This window comes from Zeus faber (assembly GCF_960531495.2).
Source record: "Zeus faber genome assembly, chromosome: 11".
NCBI classification, from domain to species: Eukaryota; Metazoa; Chordata; class Actinopteri; order Zeiformes; family Zeidae; genus Zeus; species Zeus faber.
Genome location: NC_137205.1, coordinates 25910970 through 25931967, shown reverse-complemented (window position 1 = coordinate 25931967; position 20998 = coordinate 25910970). Strand labels below are relative to the sequence as shown.

At 47.1% G+C, this 20998-nt stretch overlaps 1 protein-coding gene across 1 annotated transcript in view; it reads left to right on the top strand.

Moving 5' to 3' along the window:
* The window catches only part of olfm2a (olfactomedin 2a), a 26476-nt gene extending 14720 nt beyond the window's left edge, over positions 1-11756 (top strand). The window contains exons 3-6 of the mRNA XM_080008919.1: positions 4929-5084; positions 6238-6457; positions 7332-7438; positions 11007-11756. Coding sequence (XP_079865045.1) covers positions 4929-5084; positions 6238-6457; positions 7332-7438; positions 11007-11681 — 1158 coding nt within the window. The 3' untranslated portion in view covers positions 11682-11756. The remainder of the gene's footprint in view (positions 1-4928; positions 5085-6237; positions 6458-7331; positions 7439-11006) is intronic.
* The last annotated feature ends 9242 nt before the right edge of the window (positions 11757-20998 follow it).

Genomic DNA, 20998 nt, shown 5'->3' with positions numbered 1-20998 from the left:
ACGCGGACGCAGACACAGACACACACAACACACACACACACACACACACACACACACACACACACACACACACACACACACACACACACTCTGACCTGGAGCACCTGTTGCCAGAGAATATAATACTTTTAATTTGAGTATAACTGTGTTTATGTGTCAACCAAGTAAGTAGTAAGAATGGCTGATATTTCTGAAGGCGTAGAAATGAGCACGTAGCTTGACTGGCTTGATTGTGGTTGTGTGTTTGTATGTGCCCATAATTATATTCCCATAGCGCAGACACACACACACACACACTCACACACACACACACACACACACACACACACACACACACTCACACACACTCACAGACACACACACACACACACACAAACTACGAACAAAGAATCAGTCAGAACTTTTACTCGAGTCAAAGTAGAAATACCCTGACACAAAATGACTCTAACTGAAAAGCGGCACGAAAGTACTACATTGACATTTCTACTTAAGTAAAAGTACTTGCTTTCAAATGTACTTTAAGTATCAAAGTAAAATCGCTTGTATCCGGTGCCCTGATACACTGTAACAGAGCCTATATATATATATATATATATATATATATATATATATATATATATATATATATATATATACATATACATATATATATATATATATATATATATATATATATATATATAAATAATGGAATAAAGTGCTGCTGGACCTTTTTTCCTGCAGTTGAGTGCTCATGTATATCCTTCTTGAAAGTTACGACCAAAAAAATGTACATTCTGAGTGCCATAGCCATTTACGAGGATATTCTAATATAGACCTAAATCCTGATAATAAAAGAAAATCAAGTAAATGTGACCGTGTTAGAAATTAATGCAGAGTAAAAAGTAGAGATATTCTCTTACAAACGTAATGGCGCAAAAGTCAAAAGTCTCCAAAACCAAATATACTTAGAAATTAAAAATGTACTGAAGTACGGTCACAAAGTGCTGGTGTTTTGTCGCTTTCCAACCCCCGCAAAACAAACACACCCACTGTTTTCACCCCGGACACACGTAGCTGAAAGAAAACCATTTCACTCCGTCTGACGACTGGATCCGCCGCCCGGGGACACACTCCCCCCGGAAGAGAGGGATTTCCACTTTCATTCTTCATTAGGGCGTCTACCCAAACGAGCGGGCGAGCTCATGAAGCATAAATCACCAATAAAAGAGGAATAGAAAACGCCCTCATTGTAGCCATGAAATTGGAATCACCCAGGCTTGGCCTTCCATTGTTTTTTGGTTTTTTTTGAAAGGGAATTCATTATGTTGGAAATTGGGCTAATTCAACTCATTGCACACATTGCACTTTGATTAACACTTAATAAAACACCTCAGCAGTTTGTCCACTTCTGTCACCGACGGTGAATTCATAACACAGCTCATAACGCAGCTCACACACCGTTTCGACATTGATCCTTTAAGAAGAAGTAAGATGCAACACATAACAAATCTATTACTACTGTACACACACACACACACACACACACACACACACACACACACACACACACACACACACACACACACACACACACACACACACAAACATAGCTGGAGGTGGTTTATGCAGATGTGTAGAAAAAAACATCCAAAACAGGATCAGCTGGGATTACGTGGATTTAAAATAGCACTGTAGTATTTTTGAATAGTGAGAGTAAATCCGGAGATGCATAGAAAATACACTACGTACAGTATAGGTTTAGGATTATGAGAACATTCCACCACGTCACCAATGCTGGTGTGTATTCACGCCTGTTGTCCTTTTAAACCATATAGGCACACACAAACACACACACACATACACACATACACACACACACACACACGCACACACACACACACATACACACACACACACACACACACACACACACACACACACACACACACACACACGCATACTCTTTCACACACACACACACACACACACACAGAAATCAAGCAATGAAACACACACCGTCACACACACACATACACACACACACGCACACGCATGAGCAATGGTGGACTCTGGTGACCTGCAGCTGATATTGATCGGCCGGGTCCATGGAGGGTGGTGCCGTGGGTGGGGTGGTGGGTGTCGGAGCGTGCCAGGAGGAGCCTCGGCTCTTTACCAGCTCAGCTCCCGCCCCGATGCTTCGTCACGTTCATCCGTCCCTGATACAAATGCAAACAGCTGTTTCCCCCTGAATTTCCCCCTCGGGGTTAATAGCGTGCTATCTTCTCTTAACCCAATTAACAAATCCCTCCTTATCTATAAACTGTGAGCCGAGATACTTTGGGGCGTACACGAACATTTCGGAACAAATCTTTCCCAGAGCCATTCCAGCATTGACAACGGCGATACCAACACTGATACCGCAGCCTGAATCGGTAAAACAAACATCACTTGTTGTGATGAAGAGCGGCCGCATTTCGCTGGTAGACACGGCTGAGTGTAAGTTCTCCCGTGGGGATTGGAGGTTTACTGGGAATGGAAATATCGTTTTAAAACGACGAAGCGAAATTCAGAATTTTGGATTCGGCCCGCCCACCTGTAGGCCGTGAGCCAGACCTTTAAAAACAGTAGATCATTCTTTCGGGTTCGACACGGGGTTCGTTTTTTTTTGTTTTTTTCTCTCCCTGGGCGTAAGGCTGCGAGCCCCGTGGACGGCCGGACGCCGCCGCCCTGGGCCGGGAACGGGAACAGGGTTTTGTTTTTTTTGGGGGGGGGGAGGTGAAAAACAGTTCCGAAACGCACACATCTACACAGGGAGCGGATGAATAGAGGAGCGGAGGCGCAGGAGCAGGGAGCGAGGGGAGGAGGAGTGCAGGGAACGGAGGGGGCTGACATTGGGCCGGTGTTTCACCCGGGGGTGGGGGCCCTGAAGGGTCAGTGAGACACCTGAATCCACATGCTGCATTTAAGCCTCACCCCACTTTTCACTTTCAGAAAAAAATAAACAAATTAAAAAAAAACGTATCCACACACACACCCACACACACACACACACACACACACACACACACACACACACACACATTCTGACCTGGAGCACCTGTTGCCAGAGAATATAACACTTTTAATTCGAGTACAACTGCATTTATGTGTTAACCAAGTACCCGATGGCTGATATTTCCGAATTCGTAGAAATGAGCACGTACTTTTACTAGCTTGATTGGGGTTGTGTGTTTGTATGTGCCCATAATTATATTCCCATAGTATACACACACACGCACGTGAACGCGCCCCTGTCCAATAAGGATGAGCCGAAAAAATACACCCGGAGTGAGTCACAAATTATATCACGCATGAAAGGGGTGGGGTGTGTGTGTGTGTGTGTGTGTGTGTGTGTGTGTGCGTGTGTGTGTGGGCGTGTGTTGGTGTCCATTTGTGCAACGCTATAAAGTCTTCATCTGAGCCTCAGGCTGCCATGGGATTCTTTGAGCGGGCAAAAAGGCCCCCAGCCGGCCCCGGCACAGAGGGCTGAGCGCACACCAAACAACGCTTCCGCAGAGAGAATGTTAAGCAGCCGAACCACCAGAAGGACCCCGGCTCGGCCTCCTGTCGGCTCACAGCCAAAATCCCATTAACACGGGCCTGACCCGAGGAGGCGGCGGCGTGAGAGAGCTCACGGCTCAGACGTTTGAACAACCGGGCTCCTTTCTGACCCGCCTACCGTACTGTCGAGATGAGACGAATGAGATGTTGATCGAGCAGGGGGGCAACACGGATGGACAGACTGACACACGCACGCGCGCACACACACACACGCACGCACGCACGCACGCGCTCGCAGGCCCATGGGATCTGATACAGCGTGGCTCATGCTGTCTGAGCCAGAACAGGAGTGTGGCTGGTGCGAGGCAACTGAACCTGTTCAACAGACAAACAACAGTGTGGAGCGGATCTTGGCTAAAAGCTGGGTTTTCGGATTTTCATGTGAATATGCATCTGTGTGTGAGTGAGTGAGTGAGTGAGTGAGTGAGTGTGCGTGTGTGTGTGTGTGTGTGTGTGTGTGTGTGTAACGTCCATGAGCCGTCCCACCAGCTTGCCAAGGTCCACAAGGCCGCCAACTCCACCTTGACTCAGACTCCAAGCCGGTGGCACATGAGATAAACTCTCGCACACGATTTCAAAAAACCGATCCCGACCACACACACAAGCACAAGCCATCCACGCCGGGTTTCAAACGCGCCAACCGTTGTGCGGATCGCGTGGGTGGGAGCGTCGTGCACGGCCAGATGATGGCGGGGGCACAGTCGGGTATGGTGTGTGGGAGCCGAGTGGGTGTGGAAACAACAGAATAGCCAATGCAGCAACATGCTGTAGTAGGAGGCCAGAGAGTTGGAGGAGCTGGTGAATAACAAACTTTCCTGGCCAGTTTTGACTTTGAGTTGGTTCGCTTGATATGGAAAGTCAGGCAAAGTCAAATTTAAATCAGATTGGATTTTATTCAACTCATTGTCATTGCACAGAGCACAAGCACCGAGGCAACAACATGCGTCTCACCATCCTAGTAACTGACGTATCTATAGGAGCAGAGGGCTGCCATGTAGCGGCGCCCGGGGATCCGGCAATGTTCCGATTGCTGGACGACCTGCTCTGCCTCCTGAGCCACTGCCCCCAAATCATAAATAATAATAATAATATATAATAATAAATCATAAACAAGAATAAACAAGGATAAATTAGTCCTATATTATCCCATGGTGTCGTCGAAACCCTTTGGCGATAGGAGTTTTTCTTAAAACTGCCTCATGAGTAACATTGATTATAATTTATGTTGTGTTAATGCATTTGTGTATGTGTGTGTGTGTGTGTGTGTGTGTGTGTGTGTGTGTGTGTGTGTGTGTGTGTGTGTGTGTGTGGGTGTGTGTGTGTGTTTGCACACGCACGCGCAACAGGTCCAGAACATCAGCCAGTCGATGGAGGTGCTGGACTTGCGAACGTACCGGGACCTGCAGTACGTTCAAAACACCGAGAATCTGATGAAAGTGGTGGACGGCAAGTTGAAGACGGTGTCCGAAAACCCCCGCGGCCTCAACCCCAAGAGCTTTCAGGTAGCGCACTTCAAGCCCGTGCGTCTGCGTGCGTGCCTGCGCAAACCTTGCCGGATGTGCCCCGTGGCGGTTTCCCCTCCGTCACGGCTCTCGTTTTATGTGTTTCTCCTTCTCTCCGGCGTGGTTTTTGGCTCCTCGCTCGCCTCCCTCCTCCCTCGTCGCTCCTGCTCTCTGTGGTTATTTTATTTTTTTTTTATATCGTTAACATTCTGCCGCCTGCGCCGAGTTAACGGGCGTGCCGTATATATTCATATTTATCTGCACCTTATCTCTACAAGCTGAGGCTCGGCCGCCGTGAGCCTTTTTTGTCTCGCTGTCAGCCGGCTGTCTCGCCCGGCCTCCCCTCCGCATTCCTCACACTCTCGCAGATATTAGATGGACCATAAAATAGTTTGATTAAAAGATGCCCTGATAAATGCTAAGTGTGCTTTACCGCTGGGAGCCCGCCTGGGCACGGGGGGCGGGGGTGGGGGACGCCAATGAGAGGCTGTGTTTTGCCCGCCGTGCGTTTTATTAAAGCCATTCCAACGGAGGCAATGAAGATGTTTATGAAATTAGCCCATTCATCAGCGGATGACTGGAATGCGCGGCGAGGTGCAGATATACGTCCACAAGCCGATAAAAAAAAATTTAAAAAAAAAAATGTAAAAAGAGGCAGAGAGAGAGAGAGAGAGAGAGCAGCCCCCGTCTTAAAAAGCGGGATTTGAAGGCTGTAGGATTGCTGATAAATGCACGCGGCTCAAAGTCGCCTATGGCGGCGCGCGGGAAGATTAACGAGAGCGAATTTTCGCAGCTTCAACCGGGGGGGGGGATTAGATTTATGATGCGGCACCGTGGGGCGGAGAGCTGCTCCATCACCAGATTTACGATAAACCTTAACAAGGAGGAAACAGCCCCTCCTGTGGCGGCGGGAGCTTTTATTGATACACCTGCCTCTCCCGGGCTTTATTGATATCCTTTGCAGCGGCGGGACGGATTCGCCGCCTCGCTGCCTTCCCCCCTCAGCCCGAGCGCACATCTGGACGCGGGGAAAAGAAAAAAAACGGGAAACGAGGGCGCCTCCCCGCACCTCCCCTGACGCCGTCCCACCACGCCCTCGCCCCCTCTCCCCGGGGTTTAATCCCGTCCCTCCCATCTCCCCCGCGTACTCCAGGAGCTGAAGGACAAGGTGACCCAGCTCCTGCCGCTGCTGCCGGTGCTGGAGCAGTACAAGGCCGACGCCAAGATGATCCTGCGCCTCCGCGAGGAGGTGCGGAACCTGTCGCTGGTGCTGATGGCCATCCAGGAGGAGATGGGCGCCTACGACTACGAGGAGCTCCGCCAGAGGGTCCTGCTGCTGGAGACCCGGCTCCACTCCTGCATGCAGAAACTGGGTATTGCACTCCGCCCGCGTGAACGGCCCTAAACGTGGGCCGTCTTCCGTGTTAGAACGCAAGGCGGTCACCCGGGGGAATACGTCTTCAACTGCGGTCTGCATACAGAGTCGACGTTGTCGCGGTTTCACCCGCTGCCGTGCTGGAATCACCTGCATATATTAAGCCCAGCTCCCTCCCACCTCCGCCCCCGGGAGTGCCTAAATAAATGATCTCATTCTAATGTAATATGTCAGCTTAAAGTGATGATTTTACAAAAATCCCACATGCTCAGCGTAATCTGATGACTCACCAGAAAAGGATGGCCGCACTTTGATTTACAGCCCGCGACTGTAATTTTGCGATAATTAAATTCCCGATATGATTTCCCTCGCCGTCTGCCTTCGACGCGAAGTATGAATTGTTTACCAAAAGACGCACAAGGTGAATAATGAAGGCACAAACTAGAAGCCTGGGAGGAAGCTGTGCTGTACGGTGGTTGACTTTTGAGGCACCCGGTGTCACAAAGGCTGCGTTCACTCTGCAGGGGCCAAAGTGGCCCCAAATCCGATATATATATTTTTTTGCTGGTGTGCGCCTCAGATCTGCTGCGTGAGACGTCTTTGTTACCTAAAGGCATCGCGGGCCAGTTCACGGCCGTGACCCGTTCACGCCGGAATCTGATATTGGCCACATTTAAAAAACAGTGTGAACAGCCAAACCCCAAAAAGTAATAGAATCTGAGCAAGGAATCCTAATCGAGCACCGAGGCCTGCAGCGTGAACGTAGCCGGGATTAAAGGTATATGTTGTTGTTTTTTTGACACAACACATTGTATGGCTGGATATTTATTTATGGCTTTGTGAGTTCTTTTCTCCACCTGTTTGTCCTGCAGGCTGCGGGAAGCTCACCGGCGTCAGCAATCCCATCACGGTGCGCGCCGTCGGGTCACGATTCGGTTCCTGGATGACCGATACCATGATCCCCAGCTCAGACAACAGAGTGAGTCCTTCCTTTTCCCCCGGCAGAGCTCACCCACACGCTCCGAGGACACGCCGCCGTTCTCAACTGGCCCGGCCTCAGCATCCAATGTCGTTTCAAAGTTGATCCGTTAGAATTTGCGCGTGATTGGGTTTGTGTGGATGCAAAAAGTCAGAGTGTGACGAGGTGAATGTGAGTTGTGACGGAGATTTGTTGATTTATTTGTTTGATGTAATTTGAGCAACGACTGGATGACGCTGTGACCTGTGGGACAATTGCGGCACGAGGTCATGACATCGCCCGCGTTTCAAAATAAAAGCGCAACGTTGGAAATTTGGTTTTTCCTTCTGAACTGTGCCGTCAGAAGGGCATTTGCAGAGTTAATCTAGGTGGAGTTCCAAATCCCCCGTCTGCAATGCTAATCTCTAGTAAGAACCAAAAAAACTGTTATAATTATAACACTTTTCTAATTACATTTGTTACCACCACGCACGTCCCTCTTCAGAGCAGCCTTACCATGTTTTGAACTATACAACGAATCATCAACACTTTAAGAAGGGGATGATGATCACAGATGAAGAAAGATGATGAAGAAATTGACAGTTAGTTCAACAAAAATTTGACACCCAACAATTCTGACACATGGCCTCTTATGCATCGATTTTTTAAGAAGTGGACATAGACGGGCCAATTTCGGACCGGGATCCACCAGTTTAGAACCCCCTGCTCTCAGAGTATTTAGTAGAACTGGCCCCATTGATAAAGAAGTAGGCCAAATTCTGACACTCTGCAGCTATCCACTAAACCCGTCCACGCAGACACACACACACCCGCGCCCCCACGGTAGTGATATTTCAGCGACTGACTGACAGAGTGGGGCGCCTCACGAGCGCCGGAGCCGATGGATGTGGAGCGCTGAGTCACTGATGAATAGTGTCTGTTGTTCTCCTCTTTCCCAGCTGATTAATCACTTTATCATCAGAGAAGAAATGAATGACTTGTTTTTCAGGGCTTTTTTCTTGGGAGGCTTCTTCTAAATGCTAAACATCAAAGTAATTACGTAGCACGGATGCCAGCGGGCCCGTGCACTCTCATCCCAGATGATACAGCAGCCACGGCCTCCGCCGATTGAAAATGACGTGGTGCAGTGGGGCAACACGAGGCCCGGCCCTAGCCATTTTGCCGCTCTAGGCAATATGTCAACGGGAGGGGGCGTGGGTGGGGGTGGGGTACAGTGTCTGAGAAAGTGTCCTCGTCCCCGTTAAGCACAGTGCTTGATTTTTGTTTAATTCAATGAGGAAATGGGAGTAAAATAAAAAAGCCTACTTGTAAAATAAATTAAAAAACACACTGTTATTATTCATTAAATTTGGAGGCACGGGGACACACAGCGAACCGCAGATCGCGGGCCCCCCGATCAGACGGGCCCCTCGAGGCCGCTGAGGCCCCCCGGCGCAGCTGCAACGGGGGCACCGTGGGTACTCAACGTCTCCCTTTGACACAAGAGGAGGGAGAGGTGGAGAAGGAGGCGGCGAGGGGAGGAGAAGATACGTGGCGGCGATGGGGGAAGGACGAGGGTGGTTCGGGCATTAGCGGCGGACTTGGAAACACATGAAGCTCGACGCCCTTGCGCCTTCCCGTCCGCATTCCCGCATCGCACGGCGCCAACAATTATCGCCGGTGGCAGAGGTCGTTCCGCCGCAACGGAACGTCGGGGTCTCTGTGTTGATGGACCCACGCGGCAGGACGGCATTCTCATCTTTATTACTGCTCGCATTAACAGCCAGATACTGCAGAGATGTTGCATTAACATCCAGATCCATCCTTGCTGATTGCATTCCAGTGCAAGGGGGGGGGGGGGTGAACAACTTTGTTGCTCGTGGGAGGCTGACACACACACACACACGCACGCACGCACGCACACACACACACACACACACACACACACACACACACACACACACACACACACACACACACACACACACACACACACATGAAACAGACTGGAGTGAAGAGGAGAAATAAATAAATGACGTCGCTCCGACTGTGTTAGAGCTCGCCCCTGTCTCGGCGCCTGCCTCCCCTTTCAGCTCCAGGGACTCATTTAGCAGGCAGAAGAAGAAACAATACCTAATGCTCTATAATCTCCCCCTTCTCCATAATTCAGCTGCTGTTCCGCACATCTTCCGCCCCCCCACCGCCAGCGGCACCTCCACCTCCACCTCCCCCATCGCTCCTCCCCTTCCTCTCCTCCTGCCGGGATTTCGAGCCGAAACCAAGTGCACTTTCCGCATCTGGCAATCCCCCCCCTTATGGGGAGAGAGAGGGAGGGGGAGAGAGAGAGAGAGAGAGAGAGAGAGAGAGAGAGAAAAGAGGTTAGTGAAAGGAGAGGAGGAGGAGGAGGAGGAGGAGGGGAGCAGGGATGGAACGGAGCGAGTACAGAGGAAGCAAATCCTGCATTGACACAGAAAGGGCAAAATAGATATCTAAGCTGACTGCAGTTTAATTCAATCAATTTAAAGTTGCTCTCTGTCTCGGCGCTGGGGTGGAGGGGTGGAGGGGTGAGCGGGCGGAGGGGCGGAGGGTCGGAGTGGAGATGCAGGCATCGCGGGGCAGGGGGCTGTCAGCGAGGCGATCCACCAGGAGCGCTTGAGGAAAAAGAGGGAGCTGCTAAATGAATTGATTTTCTGTAAGAGTGGACTGGATAGGGCAGGGAGCAGAGGCAGCCGCTGAGTGGAAAGCACAGCAAGATTTCACTCCCACGTTCAGCTGAGATCGATAGCACACGTGCACACGCACGCACACGCATGCACACACACACACACACACACACACACACACACACACACACAGACTGCTGATAACCTGCACATACTGTACATGCACATATGCACACACACACACTCCCATACAAACACAGAGATAGATCACACACACACACACACACACACACACACACACACACACACACACAGACTGCTGATAACCTGCACATACTGTACATGCACATATGCACACACACACACTCCCATACAAACACAGAGATAGATCACACACACACACACACACACACACACACACACACACACACACACACACACCAACGAATAGAGGTGACACTCAACCCACAATCCCCTACACACACCCAAACACACGCGCACACACACACATTAACCCACCCAAAAATAGAGGTGACACACTCAACCCACAATCCCCTACACACACACACACACACACACACACACACACACACACACATACACACAGAAATAAAGATGACGCACTCCACCCACATGCGCACGCACACACGCACGCACGCACACACACACACGCAGGCACACACGCACACGCACACACACACACACAGCACACCCACACACACACACACACACACACTCACACCATTATCACCTGTGGCTGTGCCGCGGGTGATAATGAAACATGGATGCCTCTTCCGTTCTCTCACACTGCGCTCACAGCAGAGCTTCGTTAGATGCCGCAGACCAAATATCTCCCCTCTCCCCATCTCCATCTCCTCCTCCCCCTGCCCTTAATGGCTCTCTCTCCTCCTGTTTCTCCTCTCCAGGTGTGGACCATGGACGGCTACTACAAGGGCCGGCGCGTCCTGGAGTACCGCACCATGAGCGACTTCACCAAGGGCCAGAACTTCGTGCAGCACCTGCTGCCGCACCCCTGGGCGGGCACGGGCCACGTGGTCTACAACGGCTCGCTGTACTACAACAAGTACCAGAGCAACATCATCATCAAGTACCACTTCCGCTCCCGCAGCGTGCTGGTGCAGCGCAGCCTGAGCGGCGCCGGCTACAACAACACCTTCCCGTACTCGTGGGGCGGCTCCTCCGACATAGACCTGATGGCCGACGAGAACGGCCTCTGGGCCGTCTACACCACCATCCCCAACGCCGGCAACATCGTCATCAGCCGCCTGGAGCCACAGAGCCTGGAGGTGCTGCAGACCTGGGACACAGGCTTCCCCAAGCGCAGCGCCGGGGAGTCCTTCATGATCTGCAGCACGCTGTACGTCACCAACTCCCACCTGGCGGGCGCCAAGATCTACTTCGCCTACTACACCAACACGTCCAGCTACGAATACACAGACATCCCCTTCCACAATCAGTACTCCCACATCTCCATGATGGACTACAACCCCAGGGAGCGGGTCCTGTACGCCTGGAATAACGGACACCAGGTGCTGTACAACGTCACACTGTTCCAGGTCATTAAGACTTCTGGGGACTGAGAGTCTGCGGGCCGACACACTGAAATAACGCTGGCATCATCGTGGCAGGAAAGGGGCTGAGGCAAATGTTTTTGGTGGTCTGGGGTTTTGGGGGGGGTGGGGTTGGGGGGGTGGGGGGTGGAGCTGGAGCGCGGGGAGCTGGTTGTGGGCGCAGAGGGTTGAAATTTTTTAAACAAATTTCAATATTCATAGAGTGCTATTATTCACATTCTGAAAAAAATATATATACACCCCGACGGTGAGGTCGGTAAAGATATAAGGACTGAGCGCTTCTCTTTTCTTTTCCTTCTGTGATGAGTAAGCATGGTTCTTTTTATTTGTGATGGAAAATAAATATTGACCTTTACCATTTATGGCTTCGTCTTTCATTGACCCTCCTGATAATGTGGAATATTATTCTGTTCTGAAAGGGATGAACAAGGAGCACTCGCAGTGCTCTCATCATTTATTGCATTTGCAACGAAATCTGTTTGATCGCTCACGTTTCGCTCAAAAATACAAGATTTATCCAACATTTACATTTAGAGAGTCTGGGGTTTGACGGAAAGATAGGGGAGCTTTGGTTTGTAGTAAAAAAAAAAGGTTTCTGGAATCAAAACCTCTTGGAGCGTTAAAGTTTTGTTTCATTCATAAAAGATAAAAATAATTACAAATATTGAGTGAATAAAAAAACAAATCACCTTTCCTATCTTCACCAGGGATTAATTGTCGCCGTCGTCAACTGTCTCTGTCACGGTGCTGTTGTTTCCAAGATGACATTGAAGATAAAAAGGGAAAAATACCAAGTAAAAACCTGCAGTCTGAGGGGTCTCACAGCGGCCGTTAAGGTGTGAGCGGTCGAGCTGTACGAATACAGCACAAGAGGCTTAAGAGAGCCAAACAGTGCAATCAGCCGCTATCCTCCATCTCCCCTTTCTTCATTAGTGCCTCTTTCTTCTCCAGGGAATACACGGTGAACACACAGCGACACTGCTCACATAAAGGTCTGAGTCTCTAGACCATTTCATTGGGAGCCATTTGTTCAATGCCGAAAAAAATAATAATAGCCGGCCAGGCCCCACTGGAGTTCTCTGTGCTTTGATGAAATCCACGTGGAATGTTGCTGTGTTCTTACCATTTATAAGCTCTGTAGAAATATATACATTTTTATTTTTTATAAACAGGGGTCCAGCCCCGAAGGGGCGGGAAGGTCTATTACTTTTGTTAATAAGAAACTGACATCGTCTATGGATGTCATGGATCTGCTGCATTCACAAATGAGGAATAAAATGTGTATTCGGGGCAGTCCCCACATGCCGTCGTCCAAGTTTGATCCAGATCGGTTCATTATTGTGGAATAATTTAGTAAAAAACTGTATTTTTATCATCGCCGTAATGCGAAGATGAAGGCACGCACAGGTCACTTGACATCATTGCAGTCTAGTGATTGGTCAGCAATCGGGACCTAACCAAGATGGCGGCACGTACAGAAGTAACTGAAGTCAGAACTATATGGCCGTCATGGATCTGATCCATTAAGATATGTATTCGGGGCAGTTCCAACATGGAGTCCTTTCGAGTTTCATCCAGACCGGTTCAGAATTGTGGAAGAAGTTTGTGATCAACCATCCCCACCTCACCAAGACAGCGCCGCACACAGCGCACAGGAGTAAGTTGTCAGAGTACACAGATCATGTGAGAGATATAGTCGTGATTGGATTTTAACTAAAGGAATATACGATAGGAACTCTTAGGCGTACAAAGTTACAAAGTGACAGGTATTATTTTATTACTATGAAACTTAATTAAAGAAAAAAAATAATAATTTAAAATGTAAAATTTAATTAAAACTAAAAAGCGCAGCAGATTAAACGTCGTAAATATAGACGCTTCTGAGGACAACTGACACGCACCAGAGTAAGTCCTACAAAATAAAAACCCAATGAAACCACTGTCAGAAATTATAGACATTTCACATTTCAATGTACACAAACTTCCTGAATTATAATTGCTGATAATAATAACCAAAAGCTGTTACATAATACAAGGTACATATATTTAGTGTGTATGTGTTTTGAAATATTTTCATTTGTTCTGTGTTTTTGGGTTCCCTTCCAGATGCCTCAAAGATTTTTTACAATTACAAAAATATTCGTAGCCCACTAAACACAATTTATTTCATTATATATTCTCTAATTGAAGTCAGTTAAAGCACTTAGCTTAGTTTATTCATTTATAGGTTTATAAAATACATTATAATTATTGTGAAGTTTTCTGTTGATTTACAAAGTGCCATAAAATAATCCTGTTTCCCAAAATGGATAAATAATCGTGATTAATTCTCGTGCTCAAAATACTGACTAAAAAATTCATGATAATCATTTCAGCCATAATCATGCAGCCCTACTTCAGGATGATAACCGCCGTTAGTTTGGACGTAGGAAACCCATCCACAGCCGCAAACACCGCCCCATCATAGAATGACGCTGTGACCAGGCCGCAACAAATTCACTTCTGGAGTCACAAAACACACCGGAACAGAGAACCAAAGCACACTCGTGCATTGAACTTTAACGAAGGGCCAACTACCCTGGAGTCTTAGTGCTACCTGCAGCTTTATTTTTATTTTTATTTTTTTCCCAGAGCCCGAGGGGGACATGGGAGAATAGATTGGGGTATTCCTATATCCTCGCTGTGTAACCATGGTGATCCTATTCATCCCGGGTGACCTTTATATCAATAAGGTGCTGTGCGGAAGGGATCCCTGTTGAGCTCACACACGGCGGTGCTGGCATTTAAAAATAAACGCAGCAATAGGCCCAACGATAGATACACTGCAGAATCTATGATGAATCGACAAACACACTGACCAGAACGTGAATGCAATGATCTGGATGGCGGAGTAACATTTATTTCATGGGGGAATCCACGTACAGAAGTGGTGAAGAGATGTATTTTTCAAGTCTAAGAATGCTCCAAATTTCACTGGATCGTGAGTGCAATGCGTAAGTATTTGTTGCTCCTTTACACCGATCTCAGGTACATCAACAAAATTTAAATGATGCTGAAGGGTAATGAGTGGGGGGAAAAAAAATTGAATCTGTTTTCAAAATGTGCTCCAATACATAGGAATATAATTCTTAATAACTGATACACCTGAGGACATCACATCATTCGTTGCATTTTGCATTTTTATCTGCACCGAGTAAATAAAAAAACACCTAAAAACACATTGAATCAAAATATATTTAATAGCCTTTTTTTTTTTATCCCTAGATGTGCTCAAAAGATTGTCTAATAAAATACAATCATTTATACTAACTTTGTACGCTTACTTTATACAAAGCAAGTATGCAAAAATGTCACTTACAGACACTTTATTGATCCCTGAGGCAAATTCCCGTAATTGCTGATTAAATATAAACATATGAATTTTAATACGATTCTGAAAATAAAAGTAAGTGCAACTTTAAAGCTGACATTTAAATGACGAATGCAATAACAAACTGACATCGCTGTCGGAAGCTGTATATCTTTAACAGAACATCACAAGCCAGGAATGTGAAGAAAACATAATTTTCTAAATATTGTAAAGATCTTTTCGGGTGTGTTCCTCATCACTGGGCGGAGAAGCGGGAGGAATACGAGTCATTAATAGGTTTGGACTGGAGATCAATAAAGCGTTTAAACTCCACTTCATTTGTATTATAATAATGTGCTTGGGCCGAGATTTCAGTGTGATAAAAGTGTAATCAAGCATTTCAGCCTGTATTTTACTTTTATCTATGACTTGTAAAACTGTACGAGCAAATACTGTGAAAAATAGAAAAAAGTGTGTAATGCATTGAAATACGCTTTACTGTGATGATTACTTTGTAAGACGGATCGGATCTACGAGTAAAATGACATGATCCAATCCATCACAGTAGGGATAGTACATGGTCTGTACGTTTTCAGTAAGTGATTTATTTCACCTCTCCTTGAGTACTTGACCGCATCGTAAATCCGTCATTTCGGAAGGTATTTACAGAAAGCTACAAGCTCTTCTGTTCGAACGACCGACTTGGGGAAAAAAAACACTGTATTTCAAGACGGGCGGAATAAAACAGTTCTGCACGTATCCCCCGAGGGTCTCACCCCCAGAAACAGCCCGGACCGCAAGGGCCGCCGGGGGTGAAGGTCCGGACGGCCAAGACCGTCTTGTCTCAGCGTGTCGCTCGTCTCAGAAAAGAAAAGGAAAGAAAAGAAAAGTGACCTTGCACGGCTGAGCGCATGCATCTTCTCCGCCTCTCACTCCGTGGTTGTTTTCCTCGCAACTCTGTCCGCCGACTTCCCTGCAGAAACCATCGGCATTAAAACACCGTCACCTGCCCGGGAGCACACGGCTCGCCACGTCATGCTGTCTTGCTTCCCATACAGTACGTTGTTCCCATGCCCTTTGAAGGAATGGAGGTCGCAGACGAGGAGAGAGAGAGAGAGAGAGAGAGAGAGAGAGAGAGAGAGAGAGAGAGAGAGAGAGCCTGCCAAATTTGAAAGGATCGCTGTTTCATGAAGAGGTCTAATCGTAACTCCATCGGCGAGACGGAAAAAATAGGGAATTTTCTCTCTAAGGAAATAGAGGGGATAATTATGCATGAAATGAGTTTGGAATCGGAGACTGGGGATTCCGATTGGACAGTGAGACACCTAAACACACACACACACACTCACACACACCCACACACATAGGAATGCATTCAATTCTTTAATCGAACAGGGACGTTGTGGCTCCGCTGTTCTGGGCAGGATATAGCAGATGGATAGGATACAACACATCCAATAACAACATGTAACGCACCGCACAAATATTAAGGAAGGTTTCCCGGGAACGCACCAGTTAAAAAAAGATAGTTTGCTGCATCACAGATTTTTCTGTTTACCCTCGTCTCCACTTGACGACGGTTCAGTTTGACGACAGTATTCATTCTAGTCATCGGATGTTTTCGTTTTTTCTTGTCGCTTGAGGTGGCAGGGACGAATATATATATATATTTTTTTGTTTGTGAATGTTCATCCATATCCACAGCTCACTGACCACGACCGGCGACGCCCTGCATTCTCGGTGGGAGAGGCGGACCGCGCCACCAACAGTGAAAACAGCAAATAGGGGAGCGCCTGCATAAGGCAGATACATTGAATGGCTGTTTCTTATAAAGGGCCTGCTCCAAAAAAATAATAAAGCATAATAAATGGGATTTTCTGACCAAAAAAGAAAATCTTCCAGGTTACCACTTTAAACCACCATGTAACCGCTAGTTTTTCGCCACACGCAACATTTTGATTGAGAAAACGCACAATTTGCAATTGCACGTTTTATGGAACGGGGACGGGATGATTGGCAGCCCGAAGGCTCGGACCAAATTCAACGACCCGCCGCCGATCAGCTGACCTTTTCTGGAGGTTGTAGGGGTCGGCGGTGACTTTTCCGGTACATTCCCGAACTCTATTCCCGGGGGCGCCCAAAACCTTCTCCCTTTGGAGGGTCCAAATGTGAATCTCAACGGTGGGCCGCGGCAGACGACCAGCATCGTTAAAAGACAAAAAAAAAAATGAAAGAAAGAAATAAATGAGAGGGGTTTGGGTGTTCCGCGGGAATAGCACCTCCACCCCCTCTCTCCCTCTACTCTCGTTGCCGACTCGTACATGGTTACCCGCCCAACGTCCAAGACCGTCTGCTGTCATCCGTTCCCTCCATAGTTCAGGATCACCCGACCGCGCCTCGCTCATAATTCGGGTCTAATGACGTCAGACTGATTTAAAAACCATCATAAGCACACGACTTGACTCCGGGGAACAGCACATGACCTCTGGCCCCCGCTCCCTGGGTTTGTTTCGGAGACATGAACTTCAGTCGCGTTTGCCAGCTGTGTTACACGTCTGGATGAAGGTAAGGGGCAGCGCGCCGAGCTCACCGTTTTGCAGATCACTTTAAAAAAACTCTGGAGAGAGACGCCGCTTTTTTGTTGCACGGGATGGACGGCGGCGTTTACACAGGTCCGGGGCTGATGCGCCGTACGGTTTGGGGAGCCGGACGCCAAATGATTTTAATCACAGCCGTGAACTCTCGCGTCACCCGTCGCGCGTGGTTTTAATGATCCAAATCACAACGGCATTCACCACCTTGCTTTTGGCTTGAACGAACACGGTTTTAACTGGTTTTCAGGCCTACCGTATGTTCCCAATTAACACTGTCATACCCCTAGCGCTCCACACCGATGCCTCGCCTTTATCGCTCATATTAATAAAGTAATATCTGGTATATTAGTAAAACCCTTGATCCGTACAAAGTAGGACGTGGATATCGATATGGCCCTTTCAAAGGTAAGATCACTCACAACTTAGAGATTTTTTGAATCAAGGTTTTATCTCTGAAAATCAATTGCATTTTATGTTTCTTTATGCTAATCTGGCTTAAAAGTGATGAAACTGGTCCTCCTGGCTCTAACTTCTTTCAGTGAGTAAGAGGCCTGGCTGCAATCTTCTCCAATCAGTTCGGTTGTGCTGAGAGCCATTGAGGCAGTTTTTCATCTGGGGAATATCGTGCCATTGTGCTCAAAACTGAACCAGATGTAAGCAATCCTCAGTATTTCTTCCTGAATTTTATGAGCTTATGTCTATTACCGTTACTAGTTATGAATGAAAAATCCTTACTGGCGATATGAATATTCATGTCAATAATAGTACCGACCCAAAGGCTATGGAATTTATGAATCTCTCAGATAGCCGAGGATTAACACTTAATTATTAATCAACTCTGAAGCTACCTATCAGCTGGGTAATATACTTGACCTGGTGGTATCACAGGGGATAAGCATCAGTAATGTTTCAGTATCTGACGTTGCTTGTTTCTGATCATTACTGTGTGTTCTTCGACGCTCTGTTACATACATCCAGTGAAAAAATAGAATTTACAATTCCAAAACGCTGCCGCAGCAGAATGAAAGTCGTCCAAACTTGCAGACTCTTTCGAATCCACGTCATACACACCGTTCCGTAAATGAAACGGTTGATGCCTTAAATGGCAACTTAAGCACGGGACGGCATTTCACCAGTTAAGATGAAAAAAGAGGTCACATGATAAAATATCACCATGGATAAATAATACTATTCGTGAGCTTAAGAGATTGGTGTAGAACAGCTGAACGGGCATGGAGGAAAACCAAAGGAGAGGTCTTCATTTTGAAGAGGCCTATTTCTAACCCACAACAATGCCATCGGCACGGAGAGAAGAACCCCACTTTTCAAAGATCATTGCAGACAATTGCAAGGACTCTCGGCCACTGTTCTCAACTATTGAGCGATTATTAGATCCGGCTCCGGCCCCTGACATTCTTGGTCTGGCCTCCAGCTCAAAATGGGAAGACTTTGCACAATTCTTTAACGACAAAATAACAACTATTAGAGCTGGTATTGTCAGAAACACTAGTAACCCTGTGAGAGAAAAATGATTACGATCAACTATTTTGAATGAGGACAAAGGCCTCAACCTCCAAAAGGCGGTTTTAAAACATTTGTGTGTGTCCCCCCCAGGAACCCCCCAGAGTTCATGTAAAGAGAAATGTTTTGCTCCTACAATGTCAATTCTAATATGAAAGAATCAGATCACACTTGGCCTGTTTACCTTCTACAGAGATGGGGGACACTCAACAGGAGAGCCTAGAAGTGCATTGTCATGCAACCCCCATTCTGCCAGGTCAAGTTTGCGAGTACCTGTTATTTCCCTTGTCCGGGGGGGGGGGGGGGGGGGGCACCCAGGAAGACAGTTGGAAGGGGGGCGCAGACTTTCTTTCAGACCTCTGACCCAAACCACACCCCGTTTTCCTGTATGAAGCCTCCTGTCTCTTTCTGTGGTATCAGATTGATCCGAGCGGTGGTTTGGAGCAGTACTGAATCTTTCTCTTTATTCTGCAGAATAAATAATCTTGGATATTCTCAGTTTTGTCTTCGTGTAGCGGGCAGATTAACCTCACCGATCATTGCGGAAGAATTTCCTCCACAACCCGTACGATCTGCCCTGTAACGGGCTGGCAATTGCGAGGAACTTAAGTAGCACATCACCAGCTCCGCTGCACAACTCTGTAAGAATGTAAGACAGAGTAAACCTTCAACTTGCTGAAAAATAAAAATAAAGTTTTTAATAGTGTCCCCACATCTGTTCCAAAAATAATTAACACATCTCTTGAGACTGGACTATTCCCCGACGCATTTAAAACTGCTGTTGTGAAACTGTTATTGAAGAAACCAAATTAAGACTATAGTGCGCTAAGTAATTACAGGCCTGCGGTGCCAGCCACTGAGAACGGCCGCACCCAGCCGGCTGCCAGCACCATACATCCATTCATTCCATTCAGATAAGCACCGACCCGTCACCAGCCTGTCACGGACCAGCCGGCCATTCTAGACGGCCGCATCTGTATATCCAACTCACCCTTCATTAGCGAGATACTTGACAAAATGTGTTGTTTTTTTATCCGCTAAACAACTTTTTTAGATGAAAACAATATTGTAGAGAAGTTCCAGTCGGGCTTTGAATGTAATCACAGCACAGGGAGTGCTCCGACTTGAACAGTGGATGATCTTAGACTCGGCGCTGCTGCAAATAAGGTGTCAGATCTATTTCTCTCCGATTTTAGTGCTGCATTTGACACAATTGACCACGGCATCCTAATCAATTGTCTAGAAAACCGGGTTGCTCTCTCTGGACGTGCTCTTACTGTAACTGGTTCCGAACATACATCACAGAATGACAATTTTATATTAGTCTTGGAAATCACATATCAAAGGAATATGACATATCTTTTGGTGTTGCACAAGGAAGCTGTCTTGGTCCCCGTCTTTTTTATTTATTATATATGCCAATAATAAGGTAATATCAAAGAACAAAATGTTAATTTTCAGAGCTACGCTGATGATACACAATTCTACATTTCTATAAATCCGAATGACGTAAACGCCTTATGCTCCCTGACTACCTGCAATTAATCAGTCAGCAATATATATTCGTCTAACGAAATGAAGATAACACAGATATACTGTTAGTTGGCCCCAAAGCCAAAATAGATGCACCTTCTAATAGGTTAGGAAATGTGGGTCATCGGAATCAGGTGTCGAGGTGTCATTTTAGACTCTGATTTAAGTTTTGAAGAGGACCTATTACGCTTCTTTTCAACAAGTTCATATGGGTGTCTGAGGTCCCAACTTGTCTTCGAAGTTGTTCTGCTGAAAATACCGCTCCCATTATGCATTGGAACCATTCTAACACACCTCTAAACCATAGTGCGGCCTTAATTGTGAATGAG